The 21,545-nt window shown below is 41.0% G+C and overlaps 1 protein-coding gene across 1 annotated transcript in view; it reads left to right on the forward strand.

The window, feature by feature from the left end:
* The first annotated feature begins 424 nt into the window (after positions 1–424).
* Positions 425–21,545, forward strand: part of med27 (mediator complex subunit 27) — a 238,276-nt gene continuing 217,155 nt past the window's right edge. The window contains exons 1-2 of the mRNA XM_060841477.1: positions 425–654; positions 10,116–10,260. Of these exons, the coding sequence (XP_060697460.1) occupies positions 452–654; positions 10,116–10,260 (348 nt within the window). The 5' untranslated portion in view covers positions 425–451. The remainder of the gene's footprint in view (positions 655–10,115; positions 10,261–21,545) is intronic.

The following is a 21,545-nucleotide window of genomic DNA, read 5'->3' on the forward strand; positions in this document are numbered from 1 at the left end:
GTGCTGGTGAGCAGTATGAGTGCTAGTATCTATTTATGTGGTCTCTAACTTTACGAGAGCTGCATTCCAGAAGTAGACCACCTAAGGTGGCATTATAAGGCGTCAACACTGCGAAATATTATTTGCTTTGCTAAACCACTTATAACATTTTGCCCGGTATCTATTTTCAGCGATATAGAATAGACACTTGCTCGTTCTGACAGCAGTTCCTGTGAATAGCTGAATTAAATAATGAATTGTGTGGAAACTGGTGCATTCTCTTGGGTGCTGCACTTCACTGATCCTTTCTAATTGTCCATGGGAGAAAGGGCGCCGCATTGCATACCGGGAGTTGTAGTCCATCTGGACTGAGCATGAACCACAGTCTTTTTTTCGTCATCAAAAAGCGTCAATGACTGGCTGGTTTCGTCATTAACATGCACCGAAATGGTCGCTAGGTAGCGGTGAGAAGATGGCGGATACTTTGAGTGTTGGGATAAATCTGGATGCTTTCGCTCATGCGATTAATGCCATTCAGCAGCTTCGGTCCAGTGTTACTCGTGTCTTTGACACTCTCAAGGATGGAATGAAGAATAAAGAGAGTCTGGAGGGTAGAGAAAAGGCTTTCGTTAGCGACTTTCAGGAGAATCTTCATGCTGTCAACAGGGACTTGAAGTAAGTCAAGCGCTGAGTTTTGGAGCAGAGCCGGAATATTGAGTCGTGGCTGTGGAGTGATTCCTTTTCAAAAAGGAGTGTTTCATTTGCTTGTGTTTACTGATGTAGCTGCGAAGCTTACTCATGGACTTTACAGTTTCCTAAATTGCATTCTATGAGAGTTAGTTCCTAGACTTAGTGAAGCAATGTTCCTGTTGCATGCAATGAAATGCAATGACTGAGAATTTGAAAATGGATTAATTTGGTAGATAGTTTAGAGCTGGTCCTCTGCATGTGATATGTATTTACTTTCTTAAGCCCCTCATTATCCATTTCCCAACAGCCCATAGCTCTTTATTTCTTTGCAGATCTTTCAAGCTTTGTGAAATACTTCAGCGATCACTGCAATATGGCATAGGTAACTAATATTGTAGGATAAGAATAAACCTACATGAGTTTCCCAGATTGCAGAGTAAAATTCTTCTTTTGGGGATGTTTTAGGTTTTGTACCATTTCTAGTTGAACCAAGAAAAGGCCTGTATAAAAGTGAAATTTATAGTTTTGGAGCTTCAAAATCTAAATAATCTGGAAGAAATATTTAGTGGCAGACAAAGTTAAGATGAAAAATTGCTGGTGGTAAGTAATGAGAAATTTGGAGTGATGAATTAGGTGTTGAGACAACAATAAATGATGTCTTAAGCATTCTTTTCTCCATAATATTGGTAACAATATTACACTTCTGAAATACTGTTTTATAACTGTGTTAGATCAGGAAGAGGTTGGTTAAGGGAGATGCCTTTCTATTTGAGGCTAACAATAAAAGCGGACTATAAAATCAACTGCCATTACCAAAACTGATGGTTGAAAAGAAGGAGCAATCAATCAGCATTGTTGGGAAGAGAGTGTTTAAATATAGGTATAATCCCAAGAATCAAATTGGTTAATTGTTGTGATTTTATTACTTAAACTGTTTTAATTTCTTAGTGTTTCTTTGGGTTTCCTCTAAGAAGCTCACTATTGACTTCACTACAGTGTCCCTACTGTAAATTTTTGTTGGAAGAACTCCTTCATGGCTAATGTGTTATAATAGTAGACAATTGCAGAGGCCAAAAGTATGCCTCTATTTAGTTTTCAGACATTGGGTGTAGATGAGAGTGGAAAATTTTAATATGTCTGAGGCTGGTTGACAGTTTTACTTATGAATAGAAGTCATTCCTATCAACTGAAGTGGGATCTTAAGGGTAGATTCAGTGCTGTCAGTGAGAGTGCATTTAAAAATTCTGACATCTAAAGCAGTAAAAATTCCCTCTACCTTCAATTCTTGACTATTGTTGTTTTGAACATGGCTTCCTCAGAAATGCAAACATTATCCTTGAGTTAATTATGAAATGCATATGGCACCAAAGATTGTTTAAATTGTGAAGTTGATGTATCTGCTCTGAACAGCAGACTATACCATCCTTGAAAAGGCTAAGGGATATTTTTAATAATTTGAGTTCGTAGCCCTGTTAATCACTCAGTAATTGACAAGTTCATTTTTGAAGTAGTTAGCAGCATAGAGAGGCCTTACAATTGCCTGATCTGGACATACTGCTGTTGCAACTGAAATAAGCTTATAAGTGTGTTGCAGCAGTTATCAACCTCCCTTGAAAAAGGATATCAACTAAGGTTCATGGTTGTTTTGTTTTCAGATTAGATTAGATTCCCTACAGTATGGAAACAGGCCATTTGGCCCAACAATTCCACGTCAACCCTCCGAAGAGTAACCCACCCAGACCCATTACCCTACCCGATATTTACCCCTGACTAATGCACCTAACTTTATGGGCAATTTAGCATGGCTAATTCACCTGACCTGCACTTCTTTGGATTATAAGTAGAAACCAGAAACCCATGCAGGCACAGGGAGAATGTGCAAATTTCACACGGACAATTGCCCGAGGCAGGAATTGAACCTGGGTCCCTGGTGCTGTGAGGCAGCAGTGTTAACCAGTGAGCAACCATACCGCCCATTTTCTGTCCTCTTTAAAGCATGATGGTACTCCATTGCAGTTTGCATTTATCTTGCAAACCATTGACCTCTTTCTTTTTTCTAGAGTTCAGTTGGTAGGAGTGAGTAAGGGCCAAATGTAATTTGACTTGCATTTTCTGTTTTATGAAAATGTTTAAAATGTGACCAACTGGGCGTGATAATTCTTTTTAAAATGACAATGGGACTAGCAGGAACAAATTAACATCCAGGATGCTGCAAAATCTATTCAAAATGTTTGAATCTCAGATTTATGCACTCACCTTGGCTCTGAGGCAGAGCATGTTCTACCCGAGGGCTTTCTTGTCATTTGGGCTGTCATTTTAGAAACAGGCAAGAAAGGAGGAGCAATAGGCTATTTGAATCCTCAGCTTGCTCTGCCATTCAATATGATCATGGCTGATCGTTGAGTTTGATACCCTAATTCTGCCCATCCTCATACCCCTTAATCCCTTTCGCCACAAAAGCTATATCCACCACCACCTTGAAAACATGTAACATTTTGGCCTTAAACACAGTCTATGGTAGTGAATTCCACAGCTTCTCCAGTTTGGACGAAGAAGTTTTTCCTTCCCTCAGTCCTAAAAGGTTTGCTTTTACACTCTGACCCCTGGTTCTGGACTCGCTTACCAATGGGAACATCCTGCCCACAACTACCTGTCTAGTCCTATTAGAATTTTATAGGCTTCACTGAGATCCCGCACACTATTCTTCTAAACTCCAGTGAATATAATCCGAACTGACTGACTGAGTCTTTCCTTGTATGTCAGTCCTACCATCCCAGCATTCAATCTGGTAAGCCACCTTCAGAATTGGAGAGCAAAATTTTCCATAATATTTCGGGTGTAGCCTCATCAATGCCCTGTAAAATTTCAGCAAGCCATCCTTGTTTATTTACTTAAAGCCTCTCTTTGTGCTGTCTTTACTACCTGCTGTATCTGTACACCTACCTACAACAACCAAATCTTGTGGGGTCCACCCTCCCCTCAATTTACAACCATTCAAATTGTAGTCTACCTTTCAATTTTAGTTACCAAAGTGAATGACCTCACATTTATCCAGATTATACTGCATCTGCCATGCTTTTGCCGCTCAATCAGCCTGTCCAAATCACACTGCAACATCTCTGCATCCTCTTCACAGCTCACTGTTCCACCCAACTTTGTGTCAGCTGCAATTTTTGAGATATTGCATTTAGTTTCCTATTTAAATCATATTGTGAATAGCTGGAGTCCTTTTACTGATTCATGCAATACCCCACTAACCATTGCCTACCATACAGGAAAAGACCCATTCATTCCTACTCTTTCTTTCCTGTCAGCTAACCAATTTTCTATCCGTCACCATGTACACTTCCCTATCCCATCTGCTTGAATTTTACACATTTAACTTTATGTGGAACTTTGTCTCAAGCCCTCTGAAAATCCAAACAAACCACATCCACTGTCTTTCCCAATCAACTCTACTGGTTGCATCCTTTGAAGATTTCCAGTAGATTTATTAAGCAAGACTTATGTAAATCTATGCTGACTGTCTGATTCTACCACAGTTTTTAAGTGCTGTGCTATAAAATCCTTGAAAATGCATTCTAACATCTTCCCCACTACCAGATTTGCTGGTCTATAATTCCGTTTGCTCTCTGTGTCTCCCTTTTTAAAAAGTGATGTTACATTCGTTACCCTCCAATCTGTAGGAACTGTTTCAGAATCTAAAGAATCTTGTAATATGAGCACCAATGCATTCAGTATTTCAAGGTGCCACTTCCTGAAATATTTTGGAAGGTAGATTATCAGGACTGGGTGTTTATTGGCCTTGAATCCCATCAACTTTCCCAATGTTATTTCTTTATTAATACAGATTTGCTTTAGTTCCTCCCTCTGTGTACCTCATAACTTCTGGTATGTTATTTGTGTCCTCCTTTTCATGAAGATAGAAGTAAAGTATGAATTTAGTTTGTTAGACATTTTTCTTCCCCATTATAAATTCTCCTGTTTCTGATTGTGAGGGACCTACACTAGTTTTAACTAATCTTCTTACATACTGATAGAAAATTTCATAGTCAGTTCCTGCATGCTTACTCTGTTTTACCCTGCTTAGATTAGATTCCCTACAGTGTGGAAACAGGCCCTTTGGCCCAACCAGTCCACACCAATCCTCCGAAGAGCAACCCACCCAGACTCATTTCCCTCTGACTAATGCACCTAACACTGTGGACAACTTAGCATGGCCGATTCACCTGACCTGCTCATCCTTGGACTGTGGGAGGAAACGGGAGCACCTGGAGGAAACCCAGGCAGACATGGGGAGGATGTGCAAACTCCACGTAGTCACCTGATGCTGGAATCGAACCTGGGATTCTGGTGCTGTGACGCAGCAGTGCTAACCGCTGAGCCACCGTGCTGCCCCAAATTATTCAACTCCTTGCTCCTCCTTTTCTGACTTCTAAACTGTTCCCAATCCTCATGTCTTTTGCCAATTTTTTTATGGCTTTTCATTTTGAATCTACTACTGTCTCTAAATGCCCTTGTAAGCCATGGTTTGGCCACTGTCCTCTTTGCTGTCTTGCACCAATTGGGAAGAAACCATTTCTATAGTTCACCCAGTTGCTCTTTGAATGTTTTCCATTGCCTCTCCACTCATTCCTTTCAGTAACATTTCCAAATCCATCATAGCCCAATTCACACCTCATACTATCATCGTTCCCCTCATTGAGATTCAGGACTCTAGTCTCAGAATCAACTACCTCGCTGTCCATTTTGATGAAGAATTCTATTAAATTATAGTGGCTTGTCCCCAAAAGAGATGTCACAATTTCTTCTCCAATTATTCCTTTCTCATTGCACAATACCCAGGTTAAATGGCCTGTTTTGTAGTTAGTTCCTCAGCATATTAGTCCAGATGAGCATCCCCATATACATTTGAGGAAGATGTTGATTAAAGAGTCTGCTTTGTTCTGGATGGTGTTGAGCTTGGTGTTTTTGGAGTTTGTCATCTAGACAAATGGGGATTCTTCCCTGATGGTCTTGACTTGTGCCTTGTGGGTGGTGGACAGGCACTGGGGAGGCAGAGGTGGGATACTTGCTGCAGAATTCCTAGCTTCTCCATGGACATTTATATGGCTGAACCAGTTCCGTTTCTGTATTCCACTCCCCCCTCCCTAGCCAATTCCCATTGGCTCTATCTTCACTGTGACTCTTTGCCTTATTCTGTCAATACTACCTTGATGTCAAGAGCAGCCACTTTACCAATCCTCTGCAGTTCACTTCTTCTTTTGTTCATATTTGAACCAAGGCTGTAATGAGGATAGGACTTGAATATTGTGGGAAACTCAAATTGAGTGTCAGTAACTGAATTACTGCCCAGTACTGTTTGATAGCACTGTTGAAGACTGGCAGGTCAGTAGTTGGTTGAGTTGGATTTGATCTGCATTTGGTGGATTGGATGAATCTAGGCAGTTTTTCACATTGCCAGATAGGTGCCATTGCTGTGGCTGTAGTGGAACAGCTTGGCGAGGGGTGTAGCTAGTTCTGGAGCACAAGTCTTCAGTAATAATGCTGGAATTCTGCTGGGACCCGAAGCCTTTGCTGCATCCAGTGCCGTCAGCTATTTCTTGATATCATATGGAGTGAATTGAGTTGATGAAGATTGAAGGCTGTGATGCTGAGACCTCAGGAGGTATGTGAGACTGATCCCTCCGTCTGAAGATTGGTGTAAATGCTTCAACTTGTCATTTGTACTAATGTGTGGAATATTCCATCATTAAAGACTGGGACTTTTCTGGAGCTTTTAACTCCTAGTTGTTTAATTTTCCATCCCCATTCACAACTGTTGGTGGCAGAACTGCAGAGCTTATATCTGATCTGTTAGTGTGGGATCACAACTCTGCTGCATGCTGCTTCTACTGTTTGAAATGAAGATGGTCCTGTGTGGCTTCACCAGGTTGACACCCCTATTTTTGGTGTGTGAGGTGCTACTCCTGCACCTTCATTTGAGTCAGAGTGATCTCCTGACTTAATTATAGTGGTAGAGTGGAGGATATATCAGGCTTTGAGGTCACTAATAGTTATTAAGTACAGTTCTGCTGATGGCCTATGGCACCTCCTATTATCCAGCATTGAGATACTAGTTCTGTTCAAAGTCTTTAGCATGATAGTAGTGCTACAGAACATGGAGAGTATTCCCAGTGTGAACTAGGTCTGTAATCTTCCACTCCCTCCACCACTGATGCTCAGTAGCAGCGGTGTGTACTATCTACAAGATGCACTGTAGAGATACACCAAAGGTCCTTAGGCAGCTCCTTCCAAGCTCTCAACTGCTTCCATTTAGGCAGAAGGAAGAGGCAGCACATACATGGGAACACCACAAACAAGTTCACCTGTAAGCCACTCACCATCCTGACTTGGAAATATATCGTCATTCCATCACTGTCACCGGGTCCAAATCCAAGACTCCCCTCCCTGGGAACTATAGCATGTGAACTGCAGAAGTTCGAGAAGACACCTGACCACTGTCTTTCCAGGCAATTAGGGCAGGTTAAAATGCCTTTGTCCCATGAGTAATTTAAAAGTAAACAGCCCATTGATGGTTAGAAAGAGTAAAAGTGGATGGTAGTTGGCTGCCTCACATTCAGCTCTTCGCTACTGATGTGGAGGGAAGCCTAACCTCCTCAGCCAGCCACTCGAGATGGTCAGTGTCCAAGCCCCTGGCTGGTATTGCAGGCTGTCTTTGGCTTGCTGTACCAGGGACCCCTGACTGAATGCTATCTTTCTTGACTGAGGATCACTGACAACCATAACAAGCTTCCTGCCTTTGTATCTGTGCTAAATGACAAGGCAAGACAGAAATACTGTGTGCCTGGTATCTTTGGCTAAGGGGCAAGATGCAAAAAGGCAAGACTAAATGATGATGCTGTGTGAATCCATGTAGGGTGAATGTAAACTCATGCTAAGACAACAAGTGAACAGCCTGGAGATGCAGCTTGGTTCAGTCCCTGAGCTGAGTGTCTCCCTGAACGAACATGTTCCTTGCTGCAGTATTGCAATGCAAGTTGCTTGTGTGCCCCAAGATGCAGCTTGAAGTACAGGAGCATGCTGTAAATGAAGATCTACCAAGACCGTTCTTTGAGTCTGGCCAATGTTGAATGCCAATATTTGTGGATGTGGGGTGCTTTTGGATCATGCCCCCCAATGCTGTTGCGGGGTTACCAATATGGAAGCTCTTCACCACCAATTTCAGCAAATTGAAATTGTCAGGTATCCAGTCTGACTTCTCTATCAAGAATTTTTGGCGTTTTTAGGGAGATGCCATCCACAGTTAATATGGCTGTTAATGAGCATCAATCCCCCTTAATAGGCAACTCACTGCTGAGCCAGAATGTTGTTTGAATGCCCAGAACTTGATTAAATGATACAGCAAGTTGCTCTCAATGGTGCAAGATCTTGCTGGACTTATTGTGTAATTCTACCATAGCTCAAGTTATTCAGATCCTATGAGATTCTGCCAAAAATGTGGAAAACGGAGTTATTTCATTGCAGATATCCTTTCCAAAGTGTTTTGAACAGTTGATGTGGTAACATCTGACTGGAGGATTAACTGTTTTTGACAGTCTTTCTAAGCCTGAGATGTGCTGTTTTTACAATAGAGATTTATAGCTTGCAACAAGGAATGCATTTTAATGGAACAATGCTTTACCGTTTTTAGTGCAACTTATTGACAGGAAGCTTCATCTCACAATTGCTTTCCTATTTCTTTACCACTGTAATTAATTTTCTGTCTCATTCTCTGTGATTTATTTAACTCTCTCTCTTTCTCTCTTTTACTTTGTATTAAGTGATTTTAGTGGAGTCATAGAGATATATAGCATGGAAACTGACCCTTTTGGTCCAATTCATCTCTGCCGACCAGATATCCTAAATTAATCTAGTCTCATTTGCCAGCATTTGATCCATATTCCTCTTAACCCTTCCTATTCATATACTCCTCCAAATGCCTCCGCCATTTCCCCTGCAGCACATTCCATATATGCACCACTCTGTGTGAAAAGGTTGCCTCTTGGGTCCCTTTTAAATTTTTTTCCTCCTCACCTTAAACCTATGCCCTCCTAGTTTTGGACTCACCCCACCCTGGGGAAAAGACCTTGTCCATTTACCCTGTCCATGCTACTCATAATTTTATAAATCTCTTTAAGGTCACCCCCTCAGCCTCCGACGCTGAGAAGAAAATAACCCTAGCCTATTCAGTCTCTCCTATAGCTCAAAGCCTCCAACCCTGGCAACATTCTTGCAAATCTTTTTCAAAACCTTCCTAGTTTCACAACATAGCAGGGAGACAGAATTGCATGCATTGTTCCAATATAGTCTGCTCTGCTATAATGCAGTAGTTCTGTCCTTATGCAGTCCCATGTTGTAAGAAAATCATTTAAACTAATAGGGCCGGAGTTACATTATAACCAATACACACTTTAAAATTTTGAGCTTTAGAAATAGCGCCCCTACTTCATCAATCACGTTATAGCGGATTCGCATTAACAAAATGGTCGTCATAGCAGAACAACCTGCAGTGGCCTAACCAATGTCTGTATAGCCGCAACATGACTTCTAAACTCCAATAAAGGCAGCACCAAATCCCAAACACACCTTAACTATCCTATCTTAACCTGCCCAGGCGCGTTATAAGTGTGCCATTAAGTGTATACATCCGGCTGTGATTTGCCTTTCCAAAGTGTAGTACCTCAGATTTAACTAAAGTAAACTCCATCTGCCACTCCTCGGCCCATTGACCCATCTGATCAAGATTCCGTTGTACTCTGAGGCAGCTTTCTTCGCTGTCCACTACATCACCAATTTTGATGTCATCTGCAAACTTACTACATTCTCATCCAAACCATTTTTATTTAAATGACAAAAAGCAGTGGATCATTTACCAATCCTTGTGGCACACTGCTGGTTACAGGCCTCCAGACTGAAAACTAACCCCCCACCATCACCATTCTCTGTCTCCTACCTTCAAGCCAGTTCTGTATCCAATACTGTAATGAAATTTTAAAAAATTTTGGAGGAACAAATTACTGCAGATGTTTGAATCTGTACTGAAAACAACAAATGCTGGAGATCACAGCAGGTCAGGCAGCATTAATGGAAAGAGAACAAGCTAATGTTTCAAGTCTAGATGACTTGAAATGTTAGCTTGCTCTCCATGGATGCTGCCTGACCGGCTGTGATCTCCAGCATTTGTTGTTTTCAGTTTTTTTTTTAAACCCCCATGTTTGCACTGCAAAAAAAATTGACAAACGCATCAAAGTTTGAACATTTGGTTTCATTTTCTTCTGTTTGATTTAAAAAAAGGTTTTTAAATTTATTTTTCTGAATGTGTTGATTTGAAATAAGAATGACTGCATGCATGTTTTTCTGTCCAGCTGATGAACTGATGGCTACTGTTGCTTTTGATTTTTCAGTGAGTTGGAACGTCTGAGTAACCTGGTGGGGCGACCATCAGAGAGTCACCCTCTCCATAACAGTGGTTTGTTGAGCCTTGATCCGGTGCAGGATAAAACTCCCTTGTATAGTCAGCTTTTGCAGGCATACAAGTGGTCTAACAAGGTAGGTGACCTATCAATATTATTTTTTTTTCTGGCCAATTTTTTCACCAACCAGGACTGGAATAGTAATCTGTTGCTATCTCTTGCTTTATTCTTCTGAATTTCATAATAAAAAAAGTTGCAGCATGTTATTTTGTCTAAAGATTTTTAATAAATCATAACTTCAGTGCATTAGCCATCACTTTTTTAAAAAGAACCTATCAGTTTATTAATTTTACCGAAGTTGTAACAAATTGAAACCTCCCAAATAAATGTCAGTTGTTAAAGGATCTCGTTGGCAGTATCCGCATACATTTACCTCCTTATGTAGTATTTCATCCTTAATTCATCTGCTAGTTAGAAAATATGAGCATTTTATGCGTGTAGAAATTGTGGTGCTAAGATTGAAACTCTAACTGACCCATTATTCATTCTGTTATTTTCCTAAATTGTTGACTAAATTATTACAGGTGAATTGTCAGGCCTATGGTCATCAACATGCTAAACCAGTATGGAACACATCAGCTAAAATGCAGTGGCACTGCATAAGTGTAAACACAATGCCAGTGCAAAAATCATTTGATTGTTTAAAGTGTAGATGGTTTTAAGTGCAGCTCTTCTTTTTATCACTGAAGTATGCAATTTTTCAAGTTGTATCTTTATAACTATGTCTGTTACAACAGAATTAGCAGATGGAAATGAATTATAACAAAGCAGTATCACAATTTTTAAGTTAGCTTCTTCTAACAGCAAAAGTAATTGACATTTTTAAAAAATGTTTGTTCCAGTCTTTCTTTGTCTTGGAAGTTTCACATCTTGGAAGAGACATGTATAGACAGCTGGGATCAAGTGAATCCCTGGAGTACAGGGGGTGTAGGAGTACACTTAACAGGGAAATCAGGAGAACAAAAAGGGGACATAGCTTTGGAAGATAAGGTTAAGGAGAATTGTACAAGTTTATTAAGGACAAGAGAATAAGGCCCTTAAAGATCAATGAGGCCATCTATGTGTGGAACCATAGGAAATGGGTGAGGAAATTTATAAATGCCGGAGGAAACATCACAGAAGCGCTTCACAGGAGGCTCCCAAGCACTGAGGATGTCACCTAGAAAGGGGACGAAACATTTGCAACAAAAACTCCCAGCTCGGCGAACAGAACCACAACAACGAGCACCCGAGCTACAAATCTTCTCCCAAACTTTGAATGTATAAAGATAGATAAATCCCTGTGACCTAATCAAATATATCCCAGAACTTTGTGGGAAACTAGGGAAGAAATTGTGGGCCCCTAGCAGAGATATTTGTGTCATCGACAGCCAATGGTGAGATGCCGAAAGATTAGACCATGCCCAATGTACTAGATTAGATTTCCTACAGTATGGAAATGGGCCCTTCGGCCCAACAAGTTCACACCGACCCTCCAAAGAGCAATCCACCCAGACCCATTCCACTACTTTTCACCCCTGACTAATGAACCTAACACTACGGGCAATTTAGCATGGCCAGTTCACCTAATGTGCATATCTTTGGACTGTGGGAGGAAACCGGAGGAGACCCACGCAGACACGGGGAGAATGTGCAAACTCCACACAGATGGTTGCCTGAGGCAGAAATTGAATCTGGGTCTCTGGCACTGTGAGGCAGCAGTGCTAACCACTGTGCCACCGTGCTGGTTAAGAAAGGCTGCAGGGAAATGCAGACCGGTGAGCCTGACGTCAGTGGTGGATAAGATGTTGGAGAGGATTCTGACAAGTAGGATTTACATGCATTTCGAAAGACAAGGACTGATTAGGGATGGTCAGCATAGCTTTGTGTGTGGGAGATCATGTCTCACAAACATGACTGAGTTTTTTTGAAGAAGTAACCAAGAAGAGAGATGAAGGCAAAGCGGGTAGACATTGTATGCATGGACTTTAACAAGGCCTTCGACAAAGTTCCACATGATAGACTGGTTAGTGAGGTTAGATCATGTAGGGTCCAGGGGGAGCTAGCCAGTTGGATAAAAAAATGGCTTGATGATAGGAGATGGTGTCATGGTACAAGGTTGTTTTTTGTGCCCGGACTGTCCCCCTCTGGGAATGGCAGGACAACAGGGTTTGCGTGGGCTGGGGGAGAAAAGTGCTTGGGATGCAGGGCTGACCAGAGTCAGGGACCCACTAGACAGCGGAGGAGCGGGCTGGGTGACACTGGGGAAATTGACTGTCATGGTGTGGATCCACTTCCAGTTCATGACCTGAGTCACCCAGAACCTGACAGACAAGGCACTCGGCCCCGGTAACTCGCATGCTGTTGAGGCAGCTCAGGTGTGTAGTGCATTTCTGGGTGAACTGACACCTGTCCTTCTGGAACTTTGTGTCAGCCCCACACCACAGACCCTGTTCCGTGATGCAATGCCTCAGAATCTGAGCATAACCTCCTGGTGCTCTTATGGACGGCACGCAGGAGCTATCTGTATGAGCTGGTGCTGCACACTTGCCCCTGCATGCTTTGGTGTGCTGCCTGCATATGCCGGGGTCTGGAGTGGAGCGTGCTGCACACATTGGTCCCATGCAACTGGCAACTGAGCAAATTTATCAGGTGTCAGACCACATGTGCACACAGTGGCCTGGAGGAGATACTGTTTCATATTTACATTGTGTTTCTGTTTCCAGCCTCTTTTTTTTAGTTTTTTGAAGGTCTCCTGTTGAAACTTTGGTTGCACTTCAGCTCCACACTCTGATCTGCGGGTACCTGGTGGGGGGAGGGATGGATAAGTTTACAGACTGTCTCATGGCTTTGTTCCTGAGCCTGACCAAGATGGCCATCAACAAATCCTGAGAGTGGGCTGAAGAGCTTGTTGGCTCTGACTGTCTGCTCCTTTTTTGACAGTTAAGTTTGTGCTTGGGAATCCCTGATTCTTTTTGGAGGCTTTTTGTGACCAGTGGGTGCTGAGGAGGCTGGAGTGCATTATCAGCCTGGATAACGATATTCTGATTTAGTTGGTTTTCTTTTGTTTTCAGTTTGAGTTTGAGTTTGGTGCCCCAAGAAGAAGGCTGTTTTACTTTCCCTGTGTATTGACTTTGGACTTGAAAGAGCCAAGGGGACTTGCTTTTTAATCCTGTGCAGTCCCTATCCCAGAAGTGCTTGATGGGGTCAATGTAAGGAGAACCATATTTTCACTTGCAATGAATAGAGGACCCATTCCCTCTGAATTTTAGACCATTGTTGTCCCTGTTTCAGGAATATTTAATGGGGTGGAGTAGCGGGGGTTTGATTATTAGTTTTCTGTTGTATTTGACTGAGTCATGGAATGCTTATTCCACATTTTGATACCTTGTCCCTACCACAAGAGTTGTTGGTGGGGACAGGGTTAAGGAAAGCCTTTTTTTTTGTTCATTTGTTTTATTTTTCTTCCAGGGAGTCACTGGAGCTTTGGTATAGTGGACAGTGAAGCAGGTTATCGAAGAGTACAAGTGATCTTGATCACCTGGGCTAGTGGGCTGAGGAATGATAGATGGATAATTTAGATAAATTGGTGATGTTGCATTTTAGTAAGACAAACCAGGACTTGCGCAGTTAACGGTAGGGTCCAAGGGGAGTGTTATTGAGCAGAGAGACCTAGAGGTGTAGGTACATAGTTACTTGAAAGTGGTGTCACAGGCAGATGTTGAAGATGATGTTTAGCTTCATCAGTCGCAGCATTGAGTATAGCAGTTGGGACATCATTTTACAACGTACAAAACATTGGTAAGGCCACATTTGGAGTATTGCGTACAATTCTGGCTGCCATGCTATAGGAAGGGTGTTATTAACCTGGAAAGGGTGCAAAAGGGATTTACATGGATGTTGCCGAGATCGGAGGGTTTGAGTTAAAAGAGAGGCTCAATAGGCTGGGGACTTTTTTCTCTGGGACATAGTTAAGGTGAACAGCCATGGTCTTTTCCCCAGGATAGGGGATGAGGGGCAGCTTTTTTATAAGTGTGGTTCGTATGTGGAATGAACTGCCAGAGGAAGTGGTGGACGCAGGTACAGTTGCAACATTTAAAAGACACTTGGATAAGTACATGAATAGGAAAGGTTTGGAGGGATATGGGCCAAGTGGGTGGGGAGAGTTTAGTTTTGGAACATGGTTGCCGTGGACTAGTAGGACCAAAGGGTCTGTTTCCATACTGTTTGACTCTATGACTCTGAAAGATCTTGAATGTGTTTCCTTAATAAATATACATTCGATTAATATCTTTCTTCCACATTCTAAGTTTGATTGCCGTACAATAAATCTTACTTTTGAAGCTTTATATATGATGAAGAAGTTTATTGCAAGTAAAGGCTTGCAATCTTTAAAATAGAAGCACACATAGTTACAATGGTTGTTCCAGTAGTGAAATCAGGTGCCTAGGAGAAAGTTAATGCCACCCCCGCTTCACCACCCACCACCCACCACACACACCCCCCCCCCCCCCCCCCCCCCCACCCCCCCACCCCCATCCACTCAAATCCCCCAAAAAACTTTAGGTATTACTTTTCTTAATGTGGCTCAAAATTATGACCTTGGGATTGAGCTAGCCAAGCTATGTAGGAAATCCTTGCACTTGTCTGACTTGTTCACTTGTTCAAATAAAGTGTTTTAGTGAAGCAGGCAAAGTGTCTCTGGATCTAAAGATAACTGCAAGTAACTGCTTTTGAATATTTCAAAGTTACTGACTCCTGCCTGCCGATCAGAAAGGGATTCCGAGTAGTTGCATGTGTGTTAACAGCCGCAGTGTTAGCTGGGTTGCACATGCATTTGTTTCTCATCTATGGCAGGAGTTAGTATTCAATAATGTTTGATTTCTAAATCATGCCCTCTAAATAGTGCCCTGTGTAAATCTTTGTGTGGTTTAGTATCAAATTATTTTACTATATTACATGAAAAGTGCAAGTTGTGTATGTAGAAAGTGCAATATGCATCCTATTGGATTAAATGAAACGGAGAACTGTGGATGCTGGAGATCTGAAACAAAAACAAAAATTGCCGGTGAAACCGGATAAGTCTGTCAGCAACTGGGAGGAAAGATCTATCCACTCACCTCTCCCTTCTCTCTTCCCCACCCTCTCTAAAATGAAGCCTCTTCTTCAGCATGAATGCTTGTTTTTCCTTGCTGGTGTCAGTTCTGAACAGTCACAGGCCTAGAAACAAAACCCTGCTTTCTTACTACAGGTGTGAACAGGCATATTGGATTAAAAATGGGTTACCCTGAATGGGGTTACCCTTTTGTACTATTTCAGTCATATGATAATGGATAATATCTTCTCAATTTGAAAATAATTGAGTCAACTAAATGGATCCACCATAGGTATGAGTTGTGTGGATGAATTTTTGGCATTTTGACCTAGTCCATTGTAAAGGTTAAACCAGAATACAATTTCACCTTTTTTAAAAAAAAGAACTGCAGTTGCTGGAAATCAGAATCAAAAAAGAAATTGCTAGAAAAATGCAGCAAGTCTGGTAGCATCTGTGGAGAAAGCAGAGTTAACGTTTCAGGTCCAGTGATCCTTCAGAACCGTTCTGAAGAAGTGTCACTGGATCTGAAACATTAACTCTGCCATCTCTCCACAGGTGCTGTCAGTTTGGTTTTGAATGCTAGTTTTGCCTAGCATTACTTCACTATTTTTGATAAGGTACAAGAAGTCTTTCCTATTTTTCCAAATGTTGAAAGAGAAAAGTTGTTCATAAATTTCAAACTTCTTTATTAATTGGAACCACTGTGGATTTTATGGGACTGATTTAACGTTTTGGGGATGTGGGGTGAGGAGAAAAATCCTGCAATCCATTTGTTACAGACATATTGACATTTAAGTCTTCTGAATTGACTTTTCACAGTTGTCAAAAACTCTTGGTAGAGCCCAGTCAATTTCAACTGCATTTCCCACACAATTATTTTTGTTAAATCAATAGTACTTACTGTAGTCTAAGTATCTTCTGCATTATGCATATGAGCTTAAACTTTAGTCATGATGTGTCTTAGATCAGAAACAAATTTGATTGATCAAAGCGTGATGTTTTGAGTCTCACTGTAGATAGATTTTTAAAAAAAATTTCTACTCTGTGGGGTGTTTTCATTTAATTTTGTTGCCATTTTAAAATAGTGAATCTCATGGTGCTCATGGAGTTTGAGTATATGCTGCTATACAATGAGGGGTGTAACAGTATTTTGCTTTTATGACTCATGATTTATTGTGATTGAATTAGTCAAACTCCATTTTGTTTACATCAAATACTGAAATTTTTAAGGTGGTGTTGAGTGGTTTTGATAACTACCCACTTTTCTGATTTTTAAAGAAAAAGTCCTTAAAATGATTTATCCAGTAAACTTCATAATATGCTGCCTTTTAAAATTCAGATACGTAATGGACATGACAAATTTAGCAGGGGTGGTGAGATTCTGTTGATCCTCTGCTTTAATACCATTGAAGGAGCCTGGCAGCATTTCAAAAGAGCAACATATGATTTGCTAGAACAAGGAGTGAAATGTGGGTCTGTTGTACTGGATGGTTTCTCATATATGTTAGTTTGACAACAAAAGGTGAGATGGAGCTGTACCAGTGTGTGCTGAGGAAAGTGGCAAGGTGAAAACACTTCTAAGTGTTGAGAGCACATGCCCAAACATGGTATCTGTTTCTTATTTTTAATTTGCATGTGTGGATTCTGGATAAACTATCAAGCCTAATGTGTTGGGTGATCTTGAATAATGAACTTGGGGAATGGGGATTTAGGAGTAGGTGGCAACCAGTATACTTCACTTCTCTCCCACATTTTGCATTATATATGATTTGCCCCTTGTCTTTGCCGAAGACACCATTTTAAATTTGTGTTCTCATCAATCTTGCAAATGTTTTTCTTTCTTCAGGTTGTTGTATGATGGTGGAAGATATTTTCTTTCCACCGGTTATCTTCCTTTTAGGAGCCATTCAGAGTGGACCGATCTGGCTGAAATGTGTAAGATCAGAGTACCTGATCAAGATCTCCTTCTGGAGATAATGTAAATATCCATTCCCCTTAGTTTCAAAACAAGTACTGGTGGCTTAAAGCTTTTATTTATTGTCAAATTATACAAATGGCAGTTAGGGGAAGAGAACTGAAATTGCAGTTCCTTGGTTTGTATATTTTCTACCTGGGTGTGAGCAAAGTAAGTATCCAACTTTCTCCATTTGACTGCATCCCCTCCTTCTCTGTCCTCCCCACGTCCCCACTTGAATATATTTTTTTGTTTTCCCCACATCAGTTATTTGGACCGAATGAGATTCCCAGCTGGAGTGTCAGGTTCAAGGCACAAGTGCAAACCTACATGAAATAAATCTCTCAGCCTTTGGGATGAGTTTTGACATGCTTTATCATGATTGTATACTAAATTTTTGTGTTGAGTATTTCTCGCGGAAAGAAGGAAAAGTGGGAATGTGACAACATGATTTGATCTTCTGAGACTTGGTTCAACTTTGGACTGAAGGATTTGTTTCCTCAAATGTTTGTTGTTATGGATTGTTATTTTAATTAAAGGTATTTAGTAACTACATACAAGCATTTTATTTAAGTCAGTCGTATCTATTGCCTAAGATACTTGGGTGTGTTGACCAGGACACCTTTGGGGCCACCTTTTCATGTGGTTGCCTGGAAGAGGTATAACTTGGATGGATCCAAGGTTTTTACAATTATAAAGATTTAAACAATATTTAAATAATTAATATTTTTAGATTGTAGGAGATTACCTTTGGAGAATAATATGAATTATAAAGAGGTGCAGTAGAGAAGTTGTATTGCTGTGTCATAACTACAGAAGCCAGTTTATAGGTGAGGAATTTTCCTCCTCTTTGTAGTGCTGTACTGGATAAAAATATTATCAGTTACGCTGAACAAAGTTGTTGCTCTTTTGGCTTTCAACTCTTATATACAACATTCCATCTTGGGTTATTTTTCAAATCTCTTTCATGTCAAGCTTCATTAGTGGGAAGAAGTTTTTCTTTAACTTTCACAGGCAGGACCACTGACACCTGTAGGTAGTACTGTGATTGACATTAGTGATGTTAATCATATGCCTTGGTATTGTTGAATGTAAACACTAACAGTAGTGTTCTGGTGCCAAGATATTGTATGCAGTTCCAGTACAACAACAGTAGGCGGCAGTGTAGAAAATGTGAATTTCAAATAGGATTGTAATCCGACTCTACAGTAACTTCTAATGCTGTTCCCTTTCAGCTTTTATGATTCCGTTTAGTGTCTTAAATAACTTACAAATCAATCTTTACTGTGATCTTCAAAAAAAAGCATAAAGCAGCGTATTTAGTATGTAGCACCTAATGTTTCATTGGTGAGAGGCCAGTGCTCTCTGTAAGCAAATTCAAGTCCGTTCCCTTTGAAAATGTAGAAAGTAATCCGTCATGGTTTGGTTTTTCTGTATGTACGGTGCCACAGGAGAGAAACTTGGCTTCAAAAACTGGAACAATTTCATCCTGTCAATTAGCAGGCAATGTGTACACTTTTTTCTATCATATCACAATCACCCAAAAATGTAATTCAGACTTTAAAAATATCATATCTGGAGGGAGAAGGTTTGAAGAATGGAAGTCTTGTACTTCGCTGTAAAACCACAGTTATAACCGTGGGCGCACGGTGGCACAGTGGTTAGCACTAGTTAGCGCCAGAGACCCGGGTTCAATTCCTGCATCGGACAACTGTCTGTGTGAAGTTTGCACATTCTCCCAGTGTCTGCGTGGGTTTCCTCCAGGTGCTCTGGTTTCCTCCCACAGTCCAAAGATGTGCAGGTTAGGTGAATTGGCTATGCTAAATTGCCCGTAGTGTTAGGTGAAGGGTTGAATGTAGGGGAATGGGTCTGGGTGGGTTGCTCTTCAGAGAGTTGGTGTCGACTTGTTGGGCTGAAGGGCCTGTTTCCACGCTGTAAGTAATCTTATCTAAAGGTAAGGTATCAGACTGTCATACTGTCTTCAGTGTAAAACACACAGGATCATGTGATCTGAGGTCTGTCTGACAGCAATCTTGCATGCTTCAGTTTTTAGAGATTAAATGGAGCCTGACTTTTTGGAATTAGTTATAGACTAGTGAATTTCTCATCGGTGATAGGGAAATAATGCAGAAAATTCTGAGCAAGAAAATTTACTTGGAAGAAAGTGAAGGAGTTCATTTTTGGATATTGGTAGCAGACTGTCTGCTAACAGTGGATAAACTGATTCTCCAAGTCTCTGCAAAGGGCTCATAATATCTGCTGTTAATAACTTTGCTTTAAACGGTGTCCTTTTACTTTAGAGGTTTAAAGAACAGTTAATCATATTTCTATTTGGACATTAGATCCATGTGGTTCACACTGCCCTGGAGCTATGCTATGAGAAGGGAAAGACTTCTAAGATAAATTTGAAACTCTCAGGGTTAGTCTGCCAGCCTCGGCAGCAGCAACTAGAGGCTGAATTTTCTAAGATTCACTGCATAGAATTATAGGTAGGGGCTCATGCTTAAATTCAAAAGACCAAACTTGTCAGCAAGTAAACAAGATTGGAAGGATCTCTGAGAGTCAAAATACCTCATTGTGAAAGATGGGTCTGAGATTGACCGTTCCCAGGCTGAAAAAGAAAAAGGACAGATGTAAATCCTCAGGAGCTAAAAATCACTTTGGATTGGTTCCAGAGAATTGAATATCTGTGGTGTGGGCAGAGCAGTAGCATGACCTATATGGACTTCAGTAAGGCATTCGACAAGGTTTCTCATGATGGACTGGTTAACAACGTTAGATCATACGGAATAGGAGGAGAACTAGCTATTTGGATACAGAACTGGCTCGAAGGTAGAAGACAGAGAGGGTGATGGTGGAGGGTTGCTTTTCAGACTGGAGGCCTGTGACCAGCGGTGTGCCACAAGGATGGGTTCTGGATCCACTGCTTTTCATCACTTTATATATGATTTGGATGTGAACATAAGAGATATGGTTAGTAAGTTTGCAGATGGCACTAAAATTGGTGGTGGTGTAGTAGACCAGGAAGACTGTTACCTCAAAGTACAATGGGATCTTGATCAGTGGGCCAATGGGCAGAGGAATGGCAGATGGAATTTAATTTTGATAAATGTGAGGTGCTGCACTTTGGAAAGGCAGCTCAGGGCAGGACCTATACACTTAATGGTAAGGTCTGAGCAGGTGTTGCTGAACAAAGGCCTTGGAGTGCAGGTTCATAGCTCCTTGAAAGTAGAGTCACAGGTGGATAGAATAGTGAAGAATGTGTTTGGTATGCTTTCCCTTATTGGCCTAGTGTATTGAGTATAGGAGTTGGGAGGTCATGTTGCAGCTATACAGGACATTGGTTAGGCCACTGTTGAAATACTGCATGCAGTTCTAGCCTCTCCTATCAGAAAAATGTTGTGAAACTTGAAAGGGTTCAGAAAAATTTTACAAGGATGTTGCTGGGGTAGGAGGGTTTGAGCTATAAGGAGAGGCTGAATAGACTGGGGCTGTTTTCCCTGGAGCATTGGATGCTGAGAGGTGACCTTATAGAGGTTTATAAAATCATGAGGGGCATGGATAGGGTAAATAAGCAAGGTCTTTTCCCCAGGGTGGGGGAGTCCAAAACTGGAGGATATTAGTTTAAGATGAGAAGGGAGAGATTTAAAATGTTTCTAAGGGACAACTTTTTCACAGGGTGGTGCATGTATGGAATGAGCTGCCAGAAGAAGTGGTGGTAGCTGGTACAGTTGTTACATTTAAAAGGCATCTGGATGGATAAATGATTTGAAAGGGTTTGGAAGGATATGGGCCAAATGCAAGCAAATGGGACTGTCAGTTTAGGATGTCTGATCAGCATGGGTGAGTTGGACCCAAAGATCTGTTTCCGTGCTGTATATCTCTGTGACTCTACTAACATCACTAAATACAAAAACACTGAGAAAGTAAAAGGGAGAAGAGAGGGAGAGTTGCACAAAATTCATTACAGTGGTAAAGAAATAGGAAGGCAATTGTGAGACGAGCATTCTTGTCAAAAAGTTGCACCAAAAAGAGGGAAAGCATTGTTGTCTATAACGCTGAGCCTCATTCAAGGGGCAGTGTTATGAATGCCGGTAAAGTGTTTCTTGCTAAAATGTGAAAAGTAAAAAGGAGGAAGCTCTTATCTGGCTTAAAGTAAACATTATTGACTAAATACTATCTTGGTAAACAATGCTTATAGTATCTGTTTTTTAACAACAAAAATATTGAACTATGTTGTGCTACCATTTCATCTAGTAACTGGAATTTAGTTTTAAGATCAGTTTTAAAACAATAAATGTTCTCATTTGAAGCAAAAGGAAGAGGGAAACTC

The sequence above is a fragment of the Hemiscyllium ocellatum genome, chromosome 21 (genome assembly GCF_020745735.1).
Source record: "Hemiscyllium ocellatum isolate sHemOce1 chromosome 21, sHemOce1.pat.X.cur, whole genome shotgun sequence".
Classification (NCBI taxonomy): domain Eukaryota; kingdom Metazoa; phylum Chordata; class Chondrichthyes; order Orectolobiformes; family Hemiscylliidae; genus Hemiscyllium; species Hemiscyllium ocellatum.